Source organism: Pogona vitticeps, chromosome 5 (genome assembly GCF_051106095.1).
Source record: "Pogona vitticeps strain Pit_001003342236 chromosome 5, PviZW2.1, whole genome shotgun sequence".
NCBI lineage: Eukaryota > Metazoa > Chordata > Lepidosauria > Squamata > Agamidae > Pogona > Pogona vitticeps.
The window spans coordinates 17,931,035-17,949,790 of record NC_135787.1 but is presented as its reverse complement, the minus strand read 5'-3'; the positions used below and the strand labels follow the sequence as shown (position 1 = coordinate 17,949,790).

The 18,756-nt window shown below is 39.5% G+C and overlaps 1 protein-coding gene across 4 annotated transcripts in view; it reads right to left on the bottom strand.

Moving 5' to 3' along the window:
- Nucleotides 1-3,053: 3,053 nt before the first annotated feature.
- Nucleotides 3,054-18,756, bottom strand: part of LOC110081715 (melanopsin) — a 65,006-nt gene continuing 49,303 nt past the window's right edge. For 3 of the 4 annotated variants that reach the window (XM_073001939.2, XM_073001941.2, XM_073001940.2), the window contains 5 exons: nucleotides 17,901-18,059; nucleotides 16,620-16,727; nucleotides 10,927-11,101; nucleotides 6,533-6,682; nucleotides 3,054-4,464 (listed from right to left, as the gene is read on the bottom strand). In XM_073001939.2, coding sequence (XP_072858040.2) covers nucleotides 4,066-4,464; nucleotides 6,533-6,682; nucleotides 10,927-11,101; nucleotides 16,620-16,727; nucleotides 17,901-18,059 — 991 coding nt within the window. In that variant the 3' untranslated portion in view covers nucleotides 3,054-4,065. Of the gene's footprint in view, nucleotides 4,465-6,045; nucleotides 6,127-6,532; nucleotides 6,683-10,926; nucleotides 11,102-16,619; nucleotides 16,728-17,900; nucleotides 18,060-18,756 lie in introns of all 4 variants that reach the window. The other variant, XM_078394567.1, reaches the window with a different exon arrangement.

Sequence of the window (18,756 nt, the reverse complement as noted above, 5' to 3'; positions counted from 1 at the left end):
AATGAAAATATTTGACTGAAAGAAGAAAAGCAGCGGCGAGCCTATCTTATCAGTCTGTCTCAAAAGCGAAACTAACTCTCCTTCCCAAGTGAACTCTTAATATAGCAGGCTGATTTCAAAGCCAAGAGAGTGAGACAGAAAAATAAAACTTATGTTTCTGGAAAAGAATCCCAGACGGTTCTAATGCCATCGGACAGGATTTAAGAGACTTGAATTTTGTGAATGCAGTTTGGCTGGGACATATTTCTCTTTGCCTTTTCCTGGACTCTGTGAATTCTTAATAACAGAATCTGGTTGTTTTCTGGAGAAGAAAGAAAGAGCTGATGTGGTCGGCTGGACTGAGGAGCATCAAGGGGTTAATGCAAAGATCATAAGATGGGCTTCAAGGACAACTATTGGACAGTTTGAGACTCTGTGATTGTTGTTTTGTTTGCCAGACTGCGTGTGAGACTGATAACAGATGCTTGCTAAATTCTGGAGAAGAAGAAATAATTGTGCCACGATTGTATTTGATTTTGAATTTGCTGGGTTAAAAGTTGATTTTTATATTATGATAGTTGGATAAAGATTGGGGGGAGGTTTATGACTAGATTGTTGATAAAATTGTGGAAATTGTTGAAGGATATATAAGGGGCAATCATTGTGGTTAAGGGCATAGTATTATTTATATAAACCCCATTCATTGGTAAGCCTGAGATGGCCTCCAAAAATTTAAGACAACAAATGGAGACTTGGTCTGTTCAATCCCAAAGTTTTGGAACAGTGGTACAAGAAATAGAAAAGGAATGGCAGAGTACTATGCAAAAAATAATAATAACACGGTTTCAGCAAGTACATGAAGGTCTTAGCAAAATAGAAGATCTGATGAAAGTGACGAAAGAGGGGACATTAGATGCCAAACAAAACTTAAATGAAGCTGCACGAACTTTAGAACCATCTTTAGGTATGACACCAGGTAACATAGATGGGATAGAGAGTTATCCAGTGACCTATGCAGCTTCCAAAATTAAAAAGCATTATGTGAAAAATCTCAAGAAAGCAGAGATACTGAAACAAGAGAATCTTATTGTGAAAATATGGGAAGTGACAAAAATGGATATTCTGTCAGATGGGCTGAAAGACTGTTCAATTCAAAAGGAAACTGAACAATGGGATGTATTGTATAAATGGCTGCAGTTACCAGATAGTGTTGGAGTAACATAGAATTAAACTAAAATTAAATGATAAGATGAAAGCAGGGGGGTAATCAAACTGTGAAAAAGCAAAAAGTTGATCTGTTATTGTAATATGAATTGATTGGATGATGGTATACTCTGTGTTCTTCTATCCCCCTAACCTTTTTCCCCTCTTCCCTCTTCCCCCTTACTTTTTGTATTCCCTACCCTGTCCTTAAATAAATACCTAAATAATAAAACAAACTAGCATGAACGTCCGAACCATCTCTATTTAGCACATATTAGGATAACAATTAAAATGCAAAGCAAGTTGCTTTTTTAAAAATTATATTTTGCCTTTCTTTGTGGAATTTGTAACTGTCACCACTGACGCCATGATATCTAACTCAATACTGACACTGTCTGTGTCATCCCACCTCCCAAAAATGGAACCAGACAAATACACCAATCTTTTTGCATCTACTATGGTGTCTTGAAAGTGATGGAAGAACTACCTTCAACATCCTGATATTATCTAAAAACAAAGTTTTGGGATGGGATCTTGTTCCAGATTTGTCTGACTGTGGTGTGTCTGCCTGTATTCGGCAACAGGGGTTTAAGTATGTATGTTAAAGTGACTTGCACAAGGTATTTTTTAATTATATGGGTGTGATGGTGCAGTCAATGTGCAGAGAGTTGCAATAAGCCACAGAATTACTTTGGTCTAGTGGATCATAAACATTAAATCCTGATCAGCTGTTGAAGCTTATCCATGATCAATTTCCCTTTAATTAATCTCTGTTTCATCCATACTTACAAGGGATGGATGATGCAATGAGTTTGAACCTCTAGGGCACTCTTTAGGAAGGATTTCCTCATCAGCGTTTAAAAAGGAAATTAAATTAGGTTTTGTAGCTGGCTTATACGTCTGACAGAAAAGCAGACAGTCACAGTCAAAACAGTATTAGAACAGAATGCAAAATTTACATAGATATCTCAAAAATTAAAGCTCAATATGTATTAGGAACATGAACATGTTTTCACTGATGCTTGGTGCAACGATTCCTTGAAATGCAACCTGTTATTAGCCCTGTTTATCTGATTAGGACTCTCAGCAGACAGGCGTAGGGTAACATTGCTATGATACCAAGTATCTGTCATGAAAGGCAGAAGGAAGATACAGGTGCCAATTTTCAATACATCTGTGTGTGTAGCATTGGCATTAATATTACAGCAGGTGGGTCTCCTAAACAGTCCTTGACCCCCTTCTCCTGAATGCCAGACTGATTCTTCTTTTTGGCAATTTTTTGAAGAATGCATTCAATGACCATGTATGTTATTTACCCACATGAGGCTGCATGATTATGGCTGCACTTATACCAATCCAGAAAGGTGCACTTACCACTCAGATGGCAAGGGAGAAAGGCTAGAGTTTCTGTTTCCTTTTGCCTTTTTTTTTTGAGGGGGGTGTCTGGGGAAGAATTGAAATCCCAGAAAATGACAGCAACAGAAGTGATGGATGTACAGCCTCTGTTATATGCTTTTCAAATATATGTCGATGAGTATGCCAGGACCACCATGAATATTCACACTACAATTGTCGAATTATTGGGAGACCTGACTTCTAAATCTATGGATGTTCCATGATATACAGTAACTATATGTCCCATGATATATTTTAATTAATTCTCATTACCAATTTAGAAGTTTTAGAACTACAGTTAAGTACAGGTCTCTGTATTTTGAGTGTCTTCCTCAGGTACGTTCTATGTCATATATGGAGACTGTCATCCCAGCTTCTTCCCTTACAACAAAACACATAGATAGTATTTTTTAAAATACTCCAATGGAAACATGAAAAACTTGCAATCAACCCCAAAGAGACAATAACAAAGTAGCTGAGTGGTTTTTTTTATTATTGTCATTAGTGAGTAAAGTCAACTGTGAGAATTCAACAGTGATTTCAGTACTAAATGCCACACATAGTTAACCACAATCTAACTTTTTTTCTCTGCCACTGTTAGAATGCTACTAGGAGAAGTACTAGTACTGTAGTAGTTTTGCACAATAGTCTTGCTTCCTGTTATTTTTTAATTGAGCTGCTACCACTGGGATAGGAAGAGGTCTTTGATCACCAGTGATTTAATGAAGACTGATGTTTTTACATTTGGACATACAAGTTGTGCTAAACTATATATTGCCTAAGCATAGCTTTTGCCACTTTCATTGCATACAGGAATTTTTTCCAAATTTATTATCTCAGAAGAACTGGAATGCTTGTCTGACAGCAGGACATTCCTAGTGGCCACTTGTTACTCTCATTTCTCATTCTTTTGATCACAGTTTCAGGATGATTGGTCAACAGACCATTTGGCAAGTCAGAAGGAAAAGTCAACAAGTTCCAGGTCTTTGAGCAACTGTAGCATGTGATCCTCAGCCTTGCTTGCAAGGACCCATCATCTTTCAGCTGAGGGTTGAAATCAGGATAGAGAAATTACTGGAGATGGTGCATTGTGAGATACATAGTAGCAACTTTACCCTAGACTTCTTTTGTGACTTAACCTCAGAATCTATAGCCATGGCTGGCTGTAATCTTACTGGGTATTCCAGCTATGGCAGTGCTCAAAAAGGTATCAAAATATTGAAAATCTATCCCAAATGCATTTGCTAAGAAATGCAAGGTTATTTGGCTGGCAAATGCTTGCTATCTAAGCTACATATGCTTTGGGCCTTCAGCATCTATCACTGTAGTTTTCTTCTGCAAAGTGCATAAAATTCAGGAATGGTCTAACAAGTGCATAAAAATATAGTAAAAATGCTCTTTTTAAATCTACAAGGCTCTTGAGTTTATTTTTGGTATAATAATGCAAAGAAGCAGTACAGGAGACCAGAGAATTGTTCTCTTCTATAATTATGACAGAAGTGTTTCAATTGCTTCCAGAAGTTCAGTGGAGGAGCTAAGCCTTCCTATGTCCAACAGATGATTCTTTCCTTGAGAGAAGAATAAATCAGCGTTTTCTTCCTGTCCATTTCCAAGGTCCGCTTGCCCTTCAGAGAGAGTGTTCTCTGAGGTAGGAACAATAACTATTTGTGGAAGGGTAGGGTTTATGAAGGAGTCGAGACTTCCGTTTATTTGGCTTTCTTGAACTTCTACTTGAGATGTATCTGTACTCTCCCCTGTGCTGCTACTATTCAATCCGAATGGAAGAGAACATGTTCTCAAAGAACTGCTTAAGAGGAGTAGTTCTGGAGGCTTCGGTCCTAAAGACTGCCGACGTGGTTCCTCCAAACTGATGGAGGACAGAGCAACCTATGGGGAAAGGAAAAGAAAAAGGACTCAACATTCCAGGCTCAAGTTTTTTTCCCTTCAGGAAGAGTCATGAAACTTTCTTGAGTGTCCTACTATTCATATAGGTGGCAGCGGTAGCTTTCGTTTTAACTACAAATTCTTTCATTTCATGTCCCAAATTTATGCCATACTAAATCTGTACTAAGTTAGAGGCCTTTTGGAAGCCCTTGCCTTGGATTTCAAGCTGCCACACAAAATATGTACTGAACTATGCATGGGCTCACGGTCAGCACACACAAAAATCTTAACAGTTTGGGGCTCTGTTACTTGTCAGAGAATCTTTCCCCTAGAACATCATTCATACCACCCAATCCTTCAGGTCTTAACTCCTATAGGTCGCCACAATGAGAAAGACAAAGAAGACGTCCACTAGAAATTGTGCCTTCTCAGTCACTGCCCCATCCTTGTGGAATGGGCTCCTGTTGGAGGTGCATCAGGCCCCCTCCCTCCCTACTTTAAAAATATATTGAAGACTATACTTTTCCAAAGAATGTTTAAAGACATCCTCTCTTGCATTAGTTTATACTAGCATTCCCTGATTCCATGATCATTTGGGTTTTTTTATATTATTCTGGTTTATTCTATTGTTGGTTTTACGTTGGGTTAAAAGGTTACTTCTTTACTGTAAAGCACCTAAAGTAGTGGCTTGCACTACACTGGGCAATATATAAATACACAAAATAAATAAATAAACATATTCAAACCTGCACAAATAATTTTGACTAGTTATGGAGTGTTTTGGACTATAAGCCCCTAAGCGTCTGATCCTCATCCCAGCTATAAAATATATCTATTCATAGTTTTAAGTAGAAACCAAAATATAAACTTCCTCCTGTTGTTTGAGAGTAGACTTTTCTAAGTACAGTCTAAATCAGCCACCCATAACTAATACAATGTCTGGCACATGTTCAAAGAGGATATAAAATTGGGGAATTCATTGTAAATATATCCGGTGCTAGCCCCTGACTTATGGGCTCCTGGAGCTTCCAAGGTCTTCACTTTTTGTCAATGGCTGGAATTGGGAAAAAGCTGCCAAGTAATCCTGGAGGATCATCTAGACTAGTTTTGCTAATTTTAAATTTTATTTATTAGAAGTATTTGTTAATTCCTTCTTTCTGCCCTGATAAAAATCTCTCTCTCTCTCTCTCTTTTTTTCTTTTACATAAAACCGGAATTAAAACAGATGAAATTCCGAAGCTAAGCAAGGAAGGGGAAAATCAGACTTACCTTGGAAGGAAGCTCTATACCTGTTGCTGCTATAAAGAAGGCCCTGCCTCATGTATTAACCTATTTACCTTCTTGGGATTAGTGGGATATGCAACAGGGACACTGTTGAAGACCTCCAACTCTGAGCAGACTCTTTATGAGACAAGGTGGTCTTCTGAGTACAATTTATAATGTGTGCGTTCATGCACCAGCTTTCATGTGATTACATGAAGTTTCCATATTATGGACAGGAAGGCTGCCGAGAAGGACCCTGAACTGTGGCCAGCTGGCCATCAGTTCCCTTTTGCATCAGCAAAAGATACACTCCGTACTCACCATCTCCATTTTCATGATGGTGGAAGTTGCTGGAGTCTCCCACTGTCAGTGAGAAACAGGAATGTCTTTTTCATCTTCCCCCTCAAAGACAAGATATCTTATTACATTTCTTTAAAAAGAATGGATCCCACCATTTTTAATTGATTTTTAAAGTGGGATCTGAAGTAGATGGAGATAATGGAACTTACCAAGACTATGAGGAGGAGAAATGATGGCAAGGAAAATATGGAGAAAAAAAGACCACTACAACTTTACCTATATTGGGGAGGGTTTGCCTTTGTTTGCCTTTTAGACAAGAAGATTCTCTTCTTCTTTAGGACAGAACAAGACAAAGTCACAAGGACTTCGATTACTGAAAACTAATTTCAACACAGAGGGTATGGACCCATGATGGGTAACGCAGGGTTGATCACTGTAAGTAAACACCAAAGAGGATCTGCCACTGAAACATCTTTAAAAGGGAGTTAGAAATTGCTGCTGTTTTAACCTTTTCTTTAATAGGTGAAGGGCAGCTATGAGACTTCAGGAGTAATCCACTCGTTTCTTCTGTTGCTTTGGTTGAAAAAGAGTTACTTCGATACCCTTGCTGCCTCTTTTGGCCCACCTCAACAGGGTCAAGCTCCACATCGCTCCAAGCCTAGGAAATAAAGAAAATGGGGATGGATATATAGAATTGTGATGAACTCATTTGTTGATGCAAATGACCAAGCCACAATAATGTTTGCATTTTTACTATAAAAACTTTTACAGGACAAGTAACCGAGAGTATGTCCTTACACAGTGCATAATTAAACAGCAAACATCCACTGTCAGAAGATATAGTGCTGGATATCACTATGAATGGTTTTGAAAGAAGATTAGATGGATTCATGAGGTTAGGGCCATCAATGGCTATATCATTTCCAGCATCAAAACAGGCATACCTCATTATATAGCAACTGCTGGAAAACATGCTTTACCACACCTTAGAATGTCATTTGATTCTTATTGATTTACAAAAGCCTTTATCTGAAAAAAAAGTTGGATATAAACAAAGAAGACTGTGAAATAATAGAAAGAAAACGAAGTAGTTAAAGTGCATGGCCATTTTTTTCTGTTTCTCTTCTTTCTGATTTTAGCATCTCTGTTATGGCCCCCACAGTTCATTACTGCCTCATATTTTAGAAGTGTAAAGTACTTTTCAATCCATCTCTCTCTCTCTAGTTCTCAAGATAACCTTATGTATGGGTCATTGCAAATAAATGTCCCAACAGGGCTGACCAAGGCATTCTGTTGCAGGCATAGGCTCCTTCTATGTTATAAAAGCTATCTGGTCTGGCAGTTAAATCTTACTTCAATACCAGGAATGGGTAAGTTCAGCAGCAAGCTAGCTCATGCTGTTTAAGTCAAGCTGTGTGGCACACACATCTGTCTCCAACATCTTGGCCCCTGCATTCTCCTGCTAAAACAAATGGTAGAATGCAGTAGCAGCACCAGTGTGTCTCATATACAAGGCAACACAACCCAATGCACAAAGCCTGCTGGAATGGTGGGTTGTTTTCTTGGTCACGGATCTACTAGGGAAAAACAAGGCAATTGTCCCAGACCAGCAACAAGCAAGAATCACCACTACAAATAAACCACCTCAGAAGGATAGGAATATCTGGTAAGAGTAATAATGCCATCAAGCTTATGCAGCTAATGGTGACTATTTTCCTCTGCCTAACAATAGGGCTAGTTGGGTGCGTTTATCTACCACTGTTTGCATCAAAGGAGATTGTTCTATGAATTGGTACTACTGCAAACTGGGAGCAAACACTGGATTGCAACGTGCCTGTCCGAAGACAGTTTTCCTTTGTCACGTGGCCAGTGTGACTAGGGAATGTCGTTTTACCTTCCCACTGAGGTGGTATCTATTTATCTACTCGCATTTGCATGCTTTCGAACTGCTAGGTTGGCAAAGAGCTAGGACAAAGCAACGGGAGCTCACTCCATCATGTGGATTCGATCTTATGGCTGCTGGTCTTCTGACCCTGCAGCACAGGCTTCTGCAGTTTAGCCCACAGCGCCACCACGTCCCTTGCCAAGAACTTATTCTCCTTTAGGCAAATGCAGTTGTCCTAACTTACCGTATGACAAAGTATATTTTTTCGGGACAGAAAAATATATTCATGACTCCCTTTTATATTCCTGTTACATTCATAGACTTACACGAACATTTCACCTTGGTGTATTTTGATTCTAAAATTCAGGAGGCTTGATTGACATCCATCTGCATTTTAATCCTGCTATTGGCTATGCACAGAACCATGGAAACATCATGATGCAGAACTATTGACCTAGTTCGCAATGGAGAAGATTTTTTTTTATTTTAAAAATCATTCATTATTTAAGAACTATCATAAGTGTTCACACTTCTTAAAGCACCTTTTTGGATAGTTCTTTCATGCACTTTGCTGGTTTTAATGATAGCTATTTTCAAACACTGGCATTCTTATTTAAACTTTCAGTGCAATATTTTACCAGTGAAGACTATTTTCCATAGAAACCAACTGTATAGAGAAATGCCTAGTTGATTTTTGCAGCAACCACCAAGTCATCCTTCTCTAAGAAGATTTATAAATGAAGCAGCAGCAACAGCAATATGTTGGCTTTCAAAAAAGTGTCAAATAAATGTTTAATCAGATAAATGTGGGAGACACATGAAATGAAGTGGGGGAAAGCGAGCCAAAAAATTGGGCCAAAGTGCATGACTTTTTTTGGCTTGTAGAAAAGAGGAAAATCAACACTGGATATAATATAAGAAGAGTCCAATTGCTTCAGATTAACAGAGAAGCTAACAAGAAAGGCATGGGAGCAACAGGATTCTCCCACTTTTGTTCTCCAGCAGCTGATGTTCAGGAGGATGCTGCTTAAATACAGAAAGGAATACAGTGGTGCCTCACATTACGATGTTAATTCGTTCCAGCGAAATCGCTGTAGAACAAAAACATCGTAAAGCGATTTTTAAAAGCCCATAGAAACGCATTAAAACCCGATTAATGCGTTCCTATGGGCTTGAAACTCACCGTCCAGTGAAGATCCTCCATAGCACCTCATTTTCACTGCCCGTGCAGCGAGGAATCCATCCCAGAAAACAGCGGGCGGCCATTTTTTTAACCCGGTGGCCATTTTGAAACCGCTGATCAGCTGTGCGAAAATTGTCGTTTTGTGATAATCGGTTAGCGAAGCAGGGAACCAATCATCACAAAGCGAAAAAACACCATAGGAAACATCGTTTTGCGATCGCAAAAACTTTGTCGTAAAACAAAGCGTTCGTCTTGCGAGACACCACTGTATGCAACTGTTATGAATAATAACCACTGATGGATGTAATTTCCACTAATTTATCTCCTCCTTTAAAGCAATCCAAATTAAAAGCTATCACTATACCTTGTGGTAGCAAAATTGACAGTTTAATTATGCACTATGTGAATAATTAACATAGCTTAAGGACCTTTGGATTGTCCTACACCCGTCAGCTCTCAAGTTCACTAGATGCACCCAGATTCTGGTATTACATCAGGGAGAAAAAAAACCTTTCCTTATCCATTTTTATAGAGCATTCTCTCTTTCTCTCTCTCTAAATAAAAATCAAAAATAATTTCCAAAACATTAAAAAATCTACATTTCATAGAGAGTTCCCTAGACCCCCACTTATTGCTCAAAAGCCTACCTGAACACATGCATGTCTGCTGATAAACCTTTTACTTGCCTTTTTTCTAAATCAAAGATTTCCAAAGAAATTGTGCCTATGTCTACAATGAAAAGAGTTAAGGCGGACAGTGAATAGAACTTGCTCAATTTGTGAATCCATATACCAGTTTTTACACACTGCTGACTGCGTACAATATAGCAGGTCCCTCAAGACAGCTAGCTAGTATTAGTTGATTCACTCCCCTTACCTAAAAAATCTTCAATTTCCACATAAAGTTTGTGTACCACATCAAAGCTAATTGTGGCTGTTTCATGAAGTGCTGACCGCATCTTGGTTGTGTGATCAGGAATGCTACTGAGATGCAACCAGCAGGTTATGCAAACCCTATGCGAGAACTAACAGGATTCTGGTCAATACTGCTTAAACCACATTGAAGGTACTCATCGGGAGAGCCCCAGTACATCACCAGTGTAAGCACTTATGAACATCAAAAACTAGAAACAACAACAATGCTTAGGTTCAAAGAAACAGCTTACCGACACCTTGAATATCAGTAATGCTTTGAGGAGGTAAAATATATTGCAGCTGTGTAACTGCAGGTATTTTTGGAAAATATTATTATAAGAAGCTACCCTAGATCTCTGGTTATTATGCTAGTAATGGTAATGCTACATAATGACAAGCCATAAAAGGAGTTTTGTCAATGTAACAGCTTTAATTGAGCTCAAGGAGATTACAAGATAAACATATTGATCTGCTTTATCTGCACTGCATTTCACTTGTTGAAATTCCCTTATGCAACACCTCTCACATCTTACTCAGGACCAGATTCCACTGAACTTTCTGTGACTTACTCATGAGAGTAAATATGTAGAGTTTTGTGTGTAAAGTACACAGTCACTATATCTGCATCTAAACTGCCACACAATTCAAAAAGTTAAGAAGAATGGCAAAAAGAAAGTGAGATTTCTGCTGTTTTATCGTAAGGCCATCATGACTGACATGAGAATGCTAAATCACACAAGCTATTGTAGCTACAATTTAAATTATACGAACATCCACTGACACAGGTTAGCAGTGACAAAGACACGACTGACTTTAGTTGGTCTGCCTTTAGGGTGTTTGTCAAGTAAAACAGCTGTGACCCTCTGGTGTGACCTTGAAGAAGGATGCCCTTTCTTACCAACACAAATCCCAAAACTTACTGCTTCTGCACCAGAAATAGAGGAAATGCAACTGCTTTTGTTCCTGGAAACGAAAGAATGACGGCTGGACACAGAGGCCCTGAACGACGAGTCATTTATAGAACTTGTTGAAAGATCACTTTTTGATATCCGTATAAGAAACCTCAGGCAAGGAACAGTATTTCGAATTGTTCTCCTGAAAAGGGAGGGAGATACAGAGATTCAAATGGGAAACAGATTAGTGGTCAGACGATCCAAAGAATGTACGTATTTGAAAACATAGGCATGAATCTGTGTCTGCTCAAGACCAGAGATACTAGTAGTTGTACATTATCAGAATCAGCATGAAAGGGGCAACAGATATTATTTTTGTTGCACAAATAATTGTACAACCAGCCATGTAACTGGTTGCACAACCATTTGCAAGCCCATTCACATAGTCTCTTGTGCAATGGTGTTGTTGTTGTTTACCGTTAAGTCGTGTCTGACTCTTCGTGACCCGGTGGACCAGAGCATGCCAGGCCCTCCTGTCTTCCACTGTCTCCTGGAGTTGGGTCAAATTCATGTTGTTCGCTTCGGTGACAATGTCCAACCATCTCGTCCTCTGTTGTCCCCTTCTCCTCTTGCCTTCACACTTTCCCAACATCAGGGTCTTTTCCAGGGAGTCTTCTCTTCTCATGAGATGGCCAAATTATTGGAGCCTTAGCTTCAGGATCTGTCCTTCCAGTAAGCACTCAGGGTTGATTTCCTCCAGAATGGATAGATTTGTTCTCTTTGCAGTCCAGGGGACTCCCAAGAGTCTCCTCCAGCACCACAATTCAAAAACATCAATTCTTCAATGGTCAGCTTTCTTTATGGTCCAGCTCTCACTTCCATACATCACTACAGGAGAAACCATAGCTTTGACTATGCGGACCTTTGTCGGCAGGGTGCTGTCTCTGCTTTTCAAGATGCTGTCTAGGTTTATCATCACTTTCCTCCCAAGAGGCTGCTGTCACCATCTGCAGTGATCATCGAGCCCAAGAAGGTAAAATCCTCTGCCTCCATATCTTCCCCTTCTATTTACCAAGTGGTGATGGGACCAGTAGCCATGATCTTAGTTTTTTTGATGTTGAGCTTCAGAACATTTTTGTGCTCTCTTTCACCCTCATTAAGAGGTTCTTTAAGTCCTCCTCACTTTCTGCCATCAGAGTGGTATCATCTGCCTATCTGAGGCTGTTGGTATTTCTTCCGGCGATTTAAATTCTGGTTGGGATTCCTCCAGTCCAGCCTTTTGCATGATGTATTCTGCATATAAGTTAAATAAGCCGGGGGACAATATACAGCCTTGTTGTTGTACTCCTTTCCCAATTTTGAACCAATCAGTTGTTCCATATCCAGTTCTAACTGTTGCTTCCTGTCCCACAAGTGTCCAATGGTATAACCCAGCACAAATGGGCTAAGAGGGATTTTCACTCTTTCAGCATTAATGCTGGATTTAGGCCACATTTTTTTCATAAGCAATTGATCTTATGTGCTTAAAGCTGGTCACAAGGCAAGGAGCGCTATATATTTTGGTCCTCATAATCTAATCCATTAAAGAAGCAATTCAAAAATTGTAGCACCAGTGCAAATGCAATCGGAAATACTTTGCAACGATGGTTCTTTGACAGATGTGACATTAGTAGAGATGTACATTTTGGAGTTATTAGACTACAGATCCCATGACTGTCCTTTCTGGGAGCCCCACCTGGGAGACTCAGACCTTACATCGTGCTCACTTGGAAAGGAGGCCCAACTGGCAGATTTCATGCCTTGAAAAGACCTAGCCTTGTCTGAAAAGGAAGTTTCCCAGTAATCACCAGAAAAGCATCTTTTTCAAACAGGATCTTATACCTATCCAAGGCAGGCCTGCCAGCTGAGCCTTGTCACCAGATGACCACAATTTAGGTGTATGTAATGTGTGGTTTCTGTATGTGGGACCCTCAGAAAAGAGAATTATGGAACCTGTAGTTCAAAAAATCCTAAACACATCAACCTCCTAGACTCATTACATTTGTTGTGCACATGTTATCTTGTTCGTGGATGACGTGGGAGCAAACATTCATATTTATTTACACAAGCAGATACTCAAGGTGCAGTAAAAAAAACAACTCAGTTCCCATGCTTCACACTGCCCTTGCTATGGGAACAATTTCCCAAAGCAAGTAAATATTTTTTTTTTTAAAAAAGCCATATTTTTATGTATAATTCAATGCTGCGGTTCCTTATCTATTTGCTCACAAAACTTTAAAAACTCACACTGATTGTTTATGCTGCTACCTAATGATGGAGTGACAGGTCCTTTTCTTTCCTTAAAAATTGTGCAGCATTTTAGAGATGGGAAAAGTTACTTCTTTGGACCATAGCCTTTAGAATGCCTCAGAAAACATGGGAGTATTCTGGAAGCACATTTTTGAAGAGTCAAAAAATCTGTGCATTTTCCTTTTCAAAACCAAAGTTCAGCTACAATCCAAAAGAGCCACTACTAGCCATGGTAGGTTGCTGCGGCAAGAACAAAGAATCCTGTCACGTTCCCAGGGGGTTTCAACAGCAAAGTCCAATAAGCCAGTCCAATATCAGAAGTTGAGAGAATGCAGAGCTGATACCAAAATGCCAAAGCCAAATCACGAACCATAATGCAAGGTCAGGGTCCAAAGCCAAATCACACAACTTAGTTTGGGGTCAGAGTCCAAAGCCAAAGGTACAGAGAACAAACTTCAAAGTATTCAGGAGCATGGGTGCAAGCCAGAGTATTGACTTGTTGCTTCCACAAGCTTCCCAGCCAGCTGGGAGCCGATTATATAGCAAATCAGTCATTGCACTCCTGGAAGCCTTTCATCCTCTTAAAACTCAGGACTAGCTAACCTGATGTTTCTGTGGGCAGCCTTCAGGTGATCCTGACCTTTGCGTCATAAGTCTTTGCCGAAGTCTAGCCCTCACCCTGGCTACTGGGGGAGGAGAATCTGGTGGTAATTCAGCTGTCTGTGCTTCTAATCACTCAGCATTCTCCTCAGCTATAGTTAACTCCTCAGGTTCTGGATCTTTGGCTGAACTCAGGACAAATCCCATGGTACTTTTAAAACTAACAAGCCTTCATTAGTATGAGTTTTTGTGGGCACAACTCACCTCTTCAGATGCACGTGGGCTATGGAAGGTCATGCCAAATAAGATTTATTAGTCTTGGAGGTACTTCATTATTTTTAGTCCAAGACAGTCATGCATGCTTTAATACAATTATTTGTGCATAGTGTGTAACCTTGCTATTTGCAAGAAATATTTTCTTAAAATTAGCTGAAAATATCTCTATGTATGTTTCTTTCCTTTACTCTCTTTCTCAGCTTCTATTGTCATTGTCGACAACATCACCATTGTCATCATCATCATCATCATCATGTGCTATCAATCCTGTTCTGATTTATGGTGACCCCTTTTCATGGCTCTCCAGGTAGAGAATACTCAAAAGTGGTTTACCATTCCCTTCTTCTGAGGCTGCCCTGGGAATGTGCAGTTTGCCAAAGGCCACACAGGCTGGCTCTACTCGCAGGAGGCACTGTGAGGAACTGAACTGCTAACCTCTGCCTCAGCAACTAGATAACTAAACCACTGCGCTATCCAGCCAGCAATTCTCTCCTATTATAGAATGTTATTCTTTCTATTAAAAATGAAAGGCAGGGCGAAGTGGTGTTAAATATGCAAAGAATCTAGACTAATTTTTAAAAGCTAGAAGCAAAAACAAGCTTATTGCAAAAATATTCTACTATCGCTGACAATACTGCAAATTCTTTCTTATTTCTATTACAGCAATAACAAAAGTAATATAAGGAGAAAGAATAAAAGGAAATTGACAGTAAAGAAGACGATCTATTACTTTTCACACCATTCAAGCCTGATGGGAAACAGAATCTATCCTACACTATGTTGTGTGTTCATGATTGTTTTTATTTCAAATGAAAAAAAGGTTCTGAGATAAATCTCATACAAAAAGGAAATGAATGTGTTCAGGATTTGAGATTAATATACGTAGTTGATACCAAACAGAATGAATTATACCCAAGGAAAAAGCACTGTATCTTTCATCAGCTACAATGTTCTACAGAATTATAACATTCAGGTATAATTAGCACAGAGCAATGATCAGAGCTCTGTGTTGCTACTAGTGCATATTTGTGCACTTTCTTTTTAATATCAATACTACACAATGCAACCTAACATGAGATGGACTGGCTCAATAAAGAACACTATGGTGTTTAATCTGCAACAGCCAAGCAAAGCATTTTGGAGGTCATTGGCTAAAATCCTGTTGTTTGCTGTAGTAACTCCACACTATTAGGTAGCAAAGACCCAGGTCTATAGAGCCTGTGTCCTGAGCACACTCCTGTACTGCAGTGAATCCTGGAACCTTCATGCACAGCAGGAGAGGAAGCTGAACGCGTTCCATATGCGTTGCCTCTGACACATTTTTGTTATCATCTGGCAGAACAAAGTTCCAAATAGAGTAGTCCTAGAACGAGCTGGAATTTTTAGCATGTATACATACATTACTGAAACAGCAACATTTACATTGGCTTGGGCATGTCATGAGAATGGCTGATGGTTGGATTCCAAAAGACCTCCTGTATGGAGAATTAGTGCAGGGAAATCTGCGATACAATGATATCTGCAAGCAGGATCTGAAGGCCTTGGGAATGGACCTCAACAGGTGGGAAACCTTGACATCTTAGTGTTCAGCCTGGAGGCAGGCGGTGCATCATGGCCTCTCCCATTTTGGAGAGACCCTTGTCCAGTAGGCTGAGGCAAAGAAGCAGTCTTCAAAAGCAGCAAAATCAGGGAGCTGGACAGGGGACAGATTATATTTGTCTTCAGTGTGGAAGGCACTGTCACTCTAGAATTGGCCTTCTCAGCCACACTAGACACTGTTCCAAGTCCTCCATATAGGGCACATTACCATAGTCTCTCGAGACTGAAGGATGCCTAATCTAGTGTAGTAAGTTGGAACTAGAGTAGACACACTAAATAAATGGAACTTACAGTGGTGTTGATTCAGCAGATCTCCACTGATTTAATGGGCCTAATGTAGTTGCAAATTAGAATGCTAAGCAGTGGGATTTCAGCCATCAATTCATAGGGCTAGCAGATGTTGGTGAACAAGTTGATGTCACATAATATGATTTGCTATTATGTAACTCATTATTTTTTTACTATTTCAAGGACACCGATGACAAGGAGATGCTACAAAAAAGGTATGAAATCTAAATGTGTATGACCTGTTATTATTAGGATTATAGTTAGAAGAACACAAACAATTTTAGTTATAACTCAGTCAGTCTGATTGTTCAGGAAATCATAGCTAGAGATGGGCAGGGACTGCCAATTCGCAGCTCAAGAATACAGGAACTCAAGAGAATATTCAAGTGAAGTGATCCAAGCCAAGTCATTCTCTTCGCCATCTGAAAATAAATTTACTTTAAAACCATCTATACCTCCCTATGTGAGATCCAATGTGGTGTTGTGGATAGAGTGTTGGATCAGGGTTCAGGAGACCTCGGTTCAAATCCTCAGTCAGCTATGAGTGGGGGGAACAGCAATGATAAACTATTCCACGAACATCTCACAAACCTAAAAAACCCAGACCAGGTCAGTATAAGTTAGTATCTCTACATACAATAATTATCATGATGGTGCACTCACTGTACCTGTATCTTGGATGAATAATTGCATAGATTATGGGATTGTAGATTGCAGAAGCTTTGGCGATAACAGCAGGCACAGATTTAGAATATGGAGTTAAAGTCCTGGCATAGCTATAAGTGAGAAGTAGGGGAAAATATTTTAGAAACAAATCTTTCATCAGCTAAACATACAGACACACACACACACTGTTTGAAACTCCTCTAGTTGATGCAAGGCTCCACTGCTCTGATAAATACCTTCGGTCTGGGGGGAAGAAAGCAAATTTCATAAAGTAATTCTTCCGAGGTCAAACTTCAGGATTTCTAAGAAACAATAACTGAGAGATGGGAGATCAGATTGTAGAGATCTGATCAGCTGCTTTTCACCAGCAACTCTCGCCATTTTGAGTGCCCTTCATTACACTATATTCTGTTTAGTGTCAATTTCATGGACACTGCCAGGCCCAAACAAAAATACTAGGCAACAGTACTTCAGTATTGTGATTCTGAATCACAACAATGTGGTTACACAGAAATGCAAACTGGATGATTCCAAACATAGTCATGTAATTTCACGGTCTTCATTCATGGAATTCAGATAGTATCTTCTTTGGCTTCTAACAGTCCTGTGTTTCCTCATCTCTTCTTCTGTTGTTTTCCCCACCCAAACAAATTGATTGAGGAAAACTGGACAGATACAGGTATTTTTAATGGTACCTCCCAAGAGTCCCCTTAACTGGGAAGCATACAATGTGAAGGTTAATTTGGTGTTGCTTTTAGCTCTGCCGATAGATGTTACTGCTTGCAGCTGATACTGCTGGTTACAAATAAGCTTCAACAAAAATAGAAGTATTGTGACCCTTATGACTATGAATTTTATTTCAGTGTGAGCTTTGGTGGGTTGTAATCTACTTTTTTAAATACAAGAAGGACAAAATTTGAGCCAAAAGTATATACACAGCATACCTGGTGGTTGGAATGGGAGGTGGACAAAGTGTGGGAACGAGAGTGTTTGGATGGGACCAAATGAAATCACAACAGCTCTTTTAACACTTGGTAATGAGCTTCTAAGATGTCAATGGTACTATTAACCCAGGCAGTGAACACAAAAATGTTGATTATCTCATAATCCTGGCAATCAGTAGATGTAAATGGCACAAGTTTTCAGGACGTAAATATTCAAATCAAGCCTCATGCACAGAGCAAGCAAAAATACGTTCTTCAGGGGATCTATATTTATTTTGCTCCTTCTCTATTTTTTTGTTTTTAATTAAGATGCCATCATTTTTGTGGCATACCACTTACCCAGCCCATGCAATGAGAGTAACACAAGCATATGGAGACCATGATAGGACAAACACAACAATGGACACAAAGGCAATTTTTGCCAACTTCCATTCACTCTTTATAGATTGTGAGACAGAGGATTTCCGGTTATATGTTGATCCCAATTTCTGAACATTCCTGAGAGAGAAAGAGAGAGAGAGAGGTCTCGATTATTAAAAACTCCTTTAGCCATGCCAGTATATTACCTGGTGGGGCAAATACTGAATACTATGCACATAGCTACCCTACAGAGCTACAATAATTCCATATACTTTAACTGCCATGACTTGATACTAAGGACTCCTGAAATTTGGTGAGGTATCTATAGCAGAAGAGTCTCAACAACATACCAATCTACAAACAGGAGCATTTTGCAGATGGCGCTATGGCAGTTAAATGTCTACAAATGTGTGTTGAAGATACCCCCCCTCCACTGCAGCCAACATCAGCTTCCCCCAACCAATGCACTTTTAAAAGACTAATCTATGGCCTGGAATTATAAAGAAAAGTTTGGTGTCAGCAAGCTGCAAACCAGTGCTATCTTCCTTTTCTTCCATTCTTCCAATCCCTGCCCACAACATGCAGTTGGAGTGGGGCCTGGAAGTATTAGAGATAAGTATTAGCAGTAGTTGAAGCTATGATAGCAGCATGACTGTCTTTGGAAGGGAACAATACCATGACACCCTGCAGTACTTCTCAACTGAAGGTTGTCTCCTAATACTTATGCTAAAATGTGTTATTCAAGAGAGCTATTTTTGTGTTTCGCAATATATGCTGTCTCCTTGATCTTTATGGAACAAACTGCATTAATTCACTCAGCCCTTCTCTTTTCAAT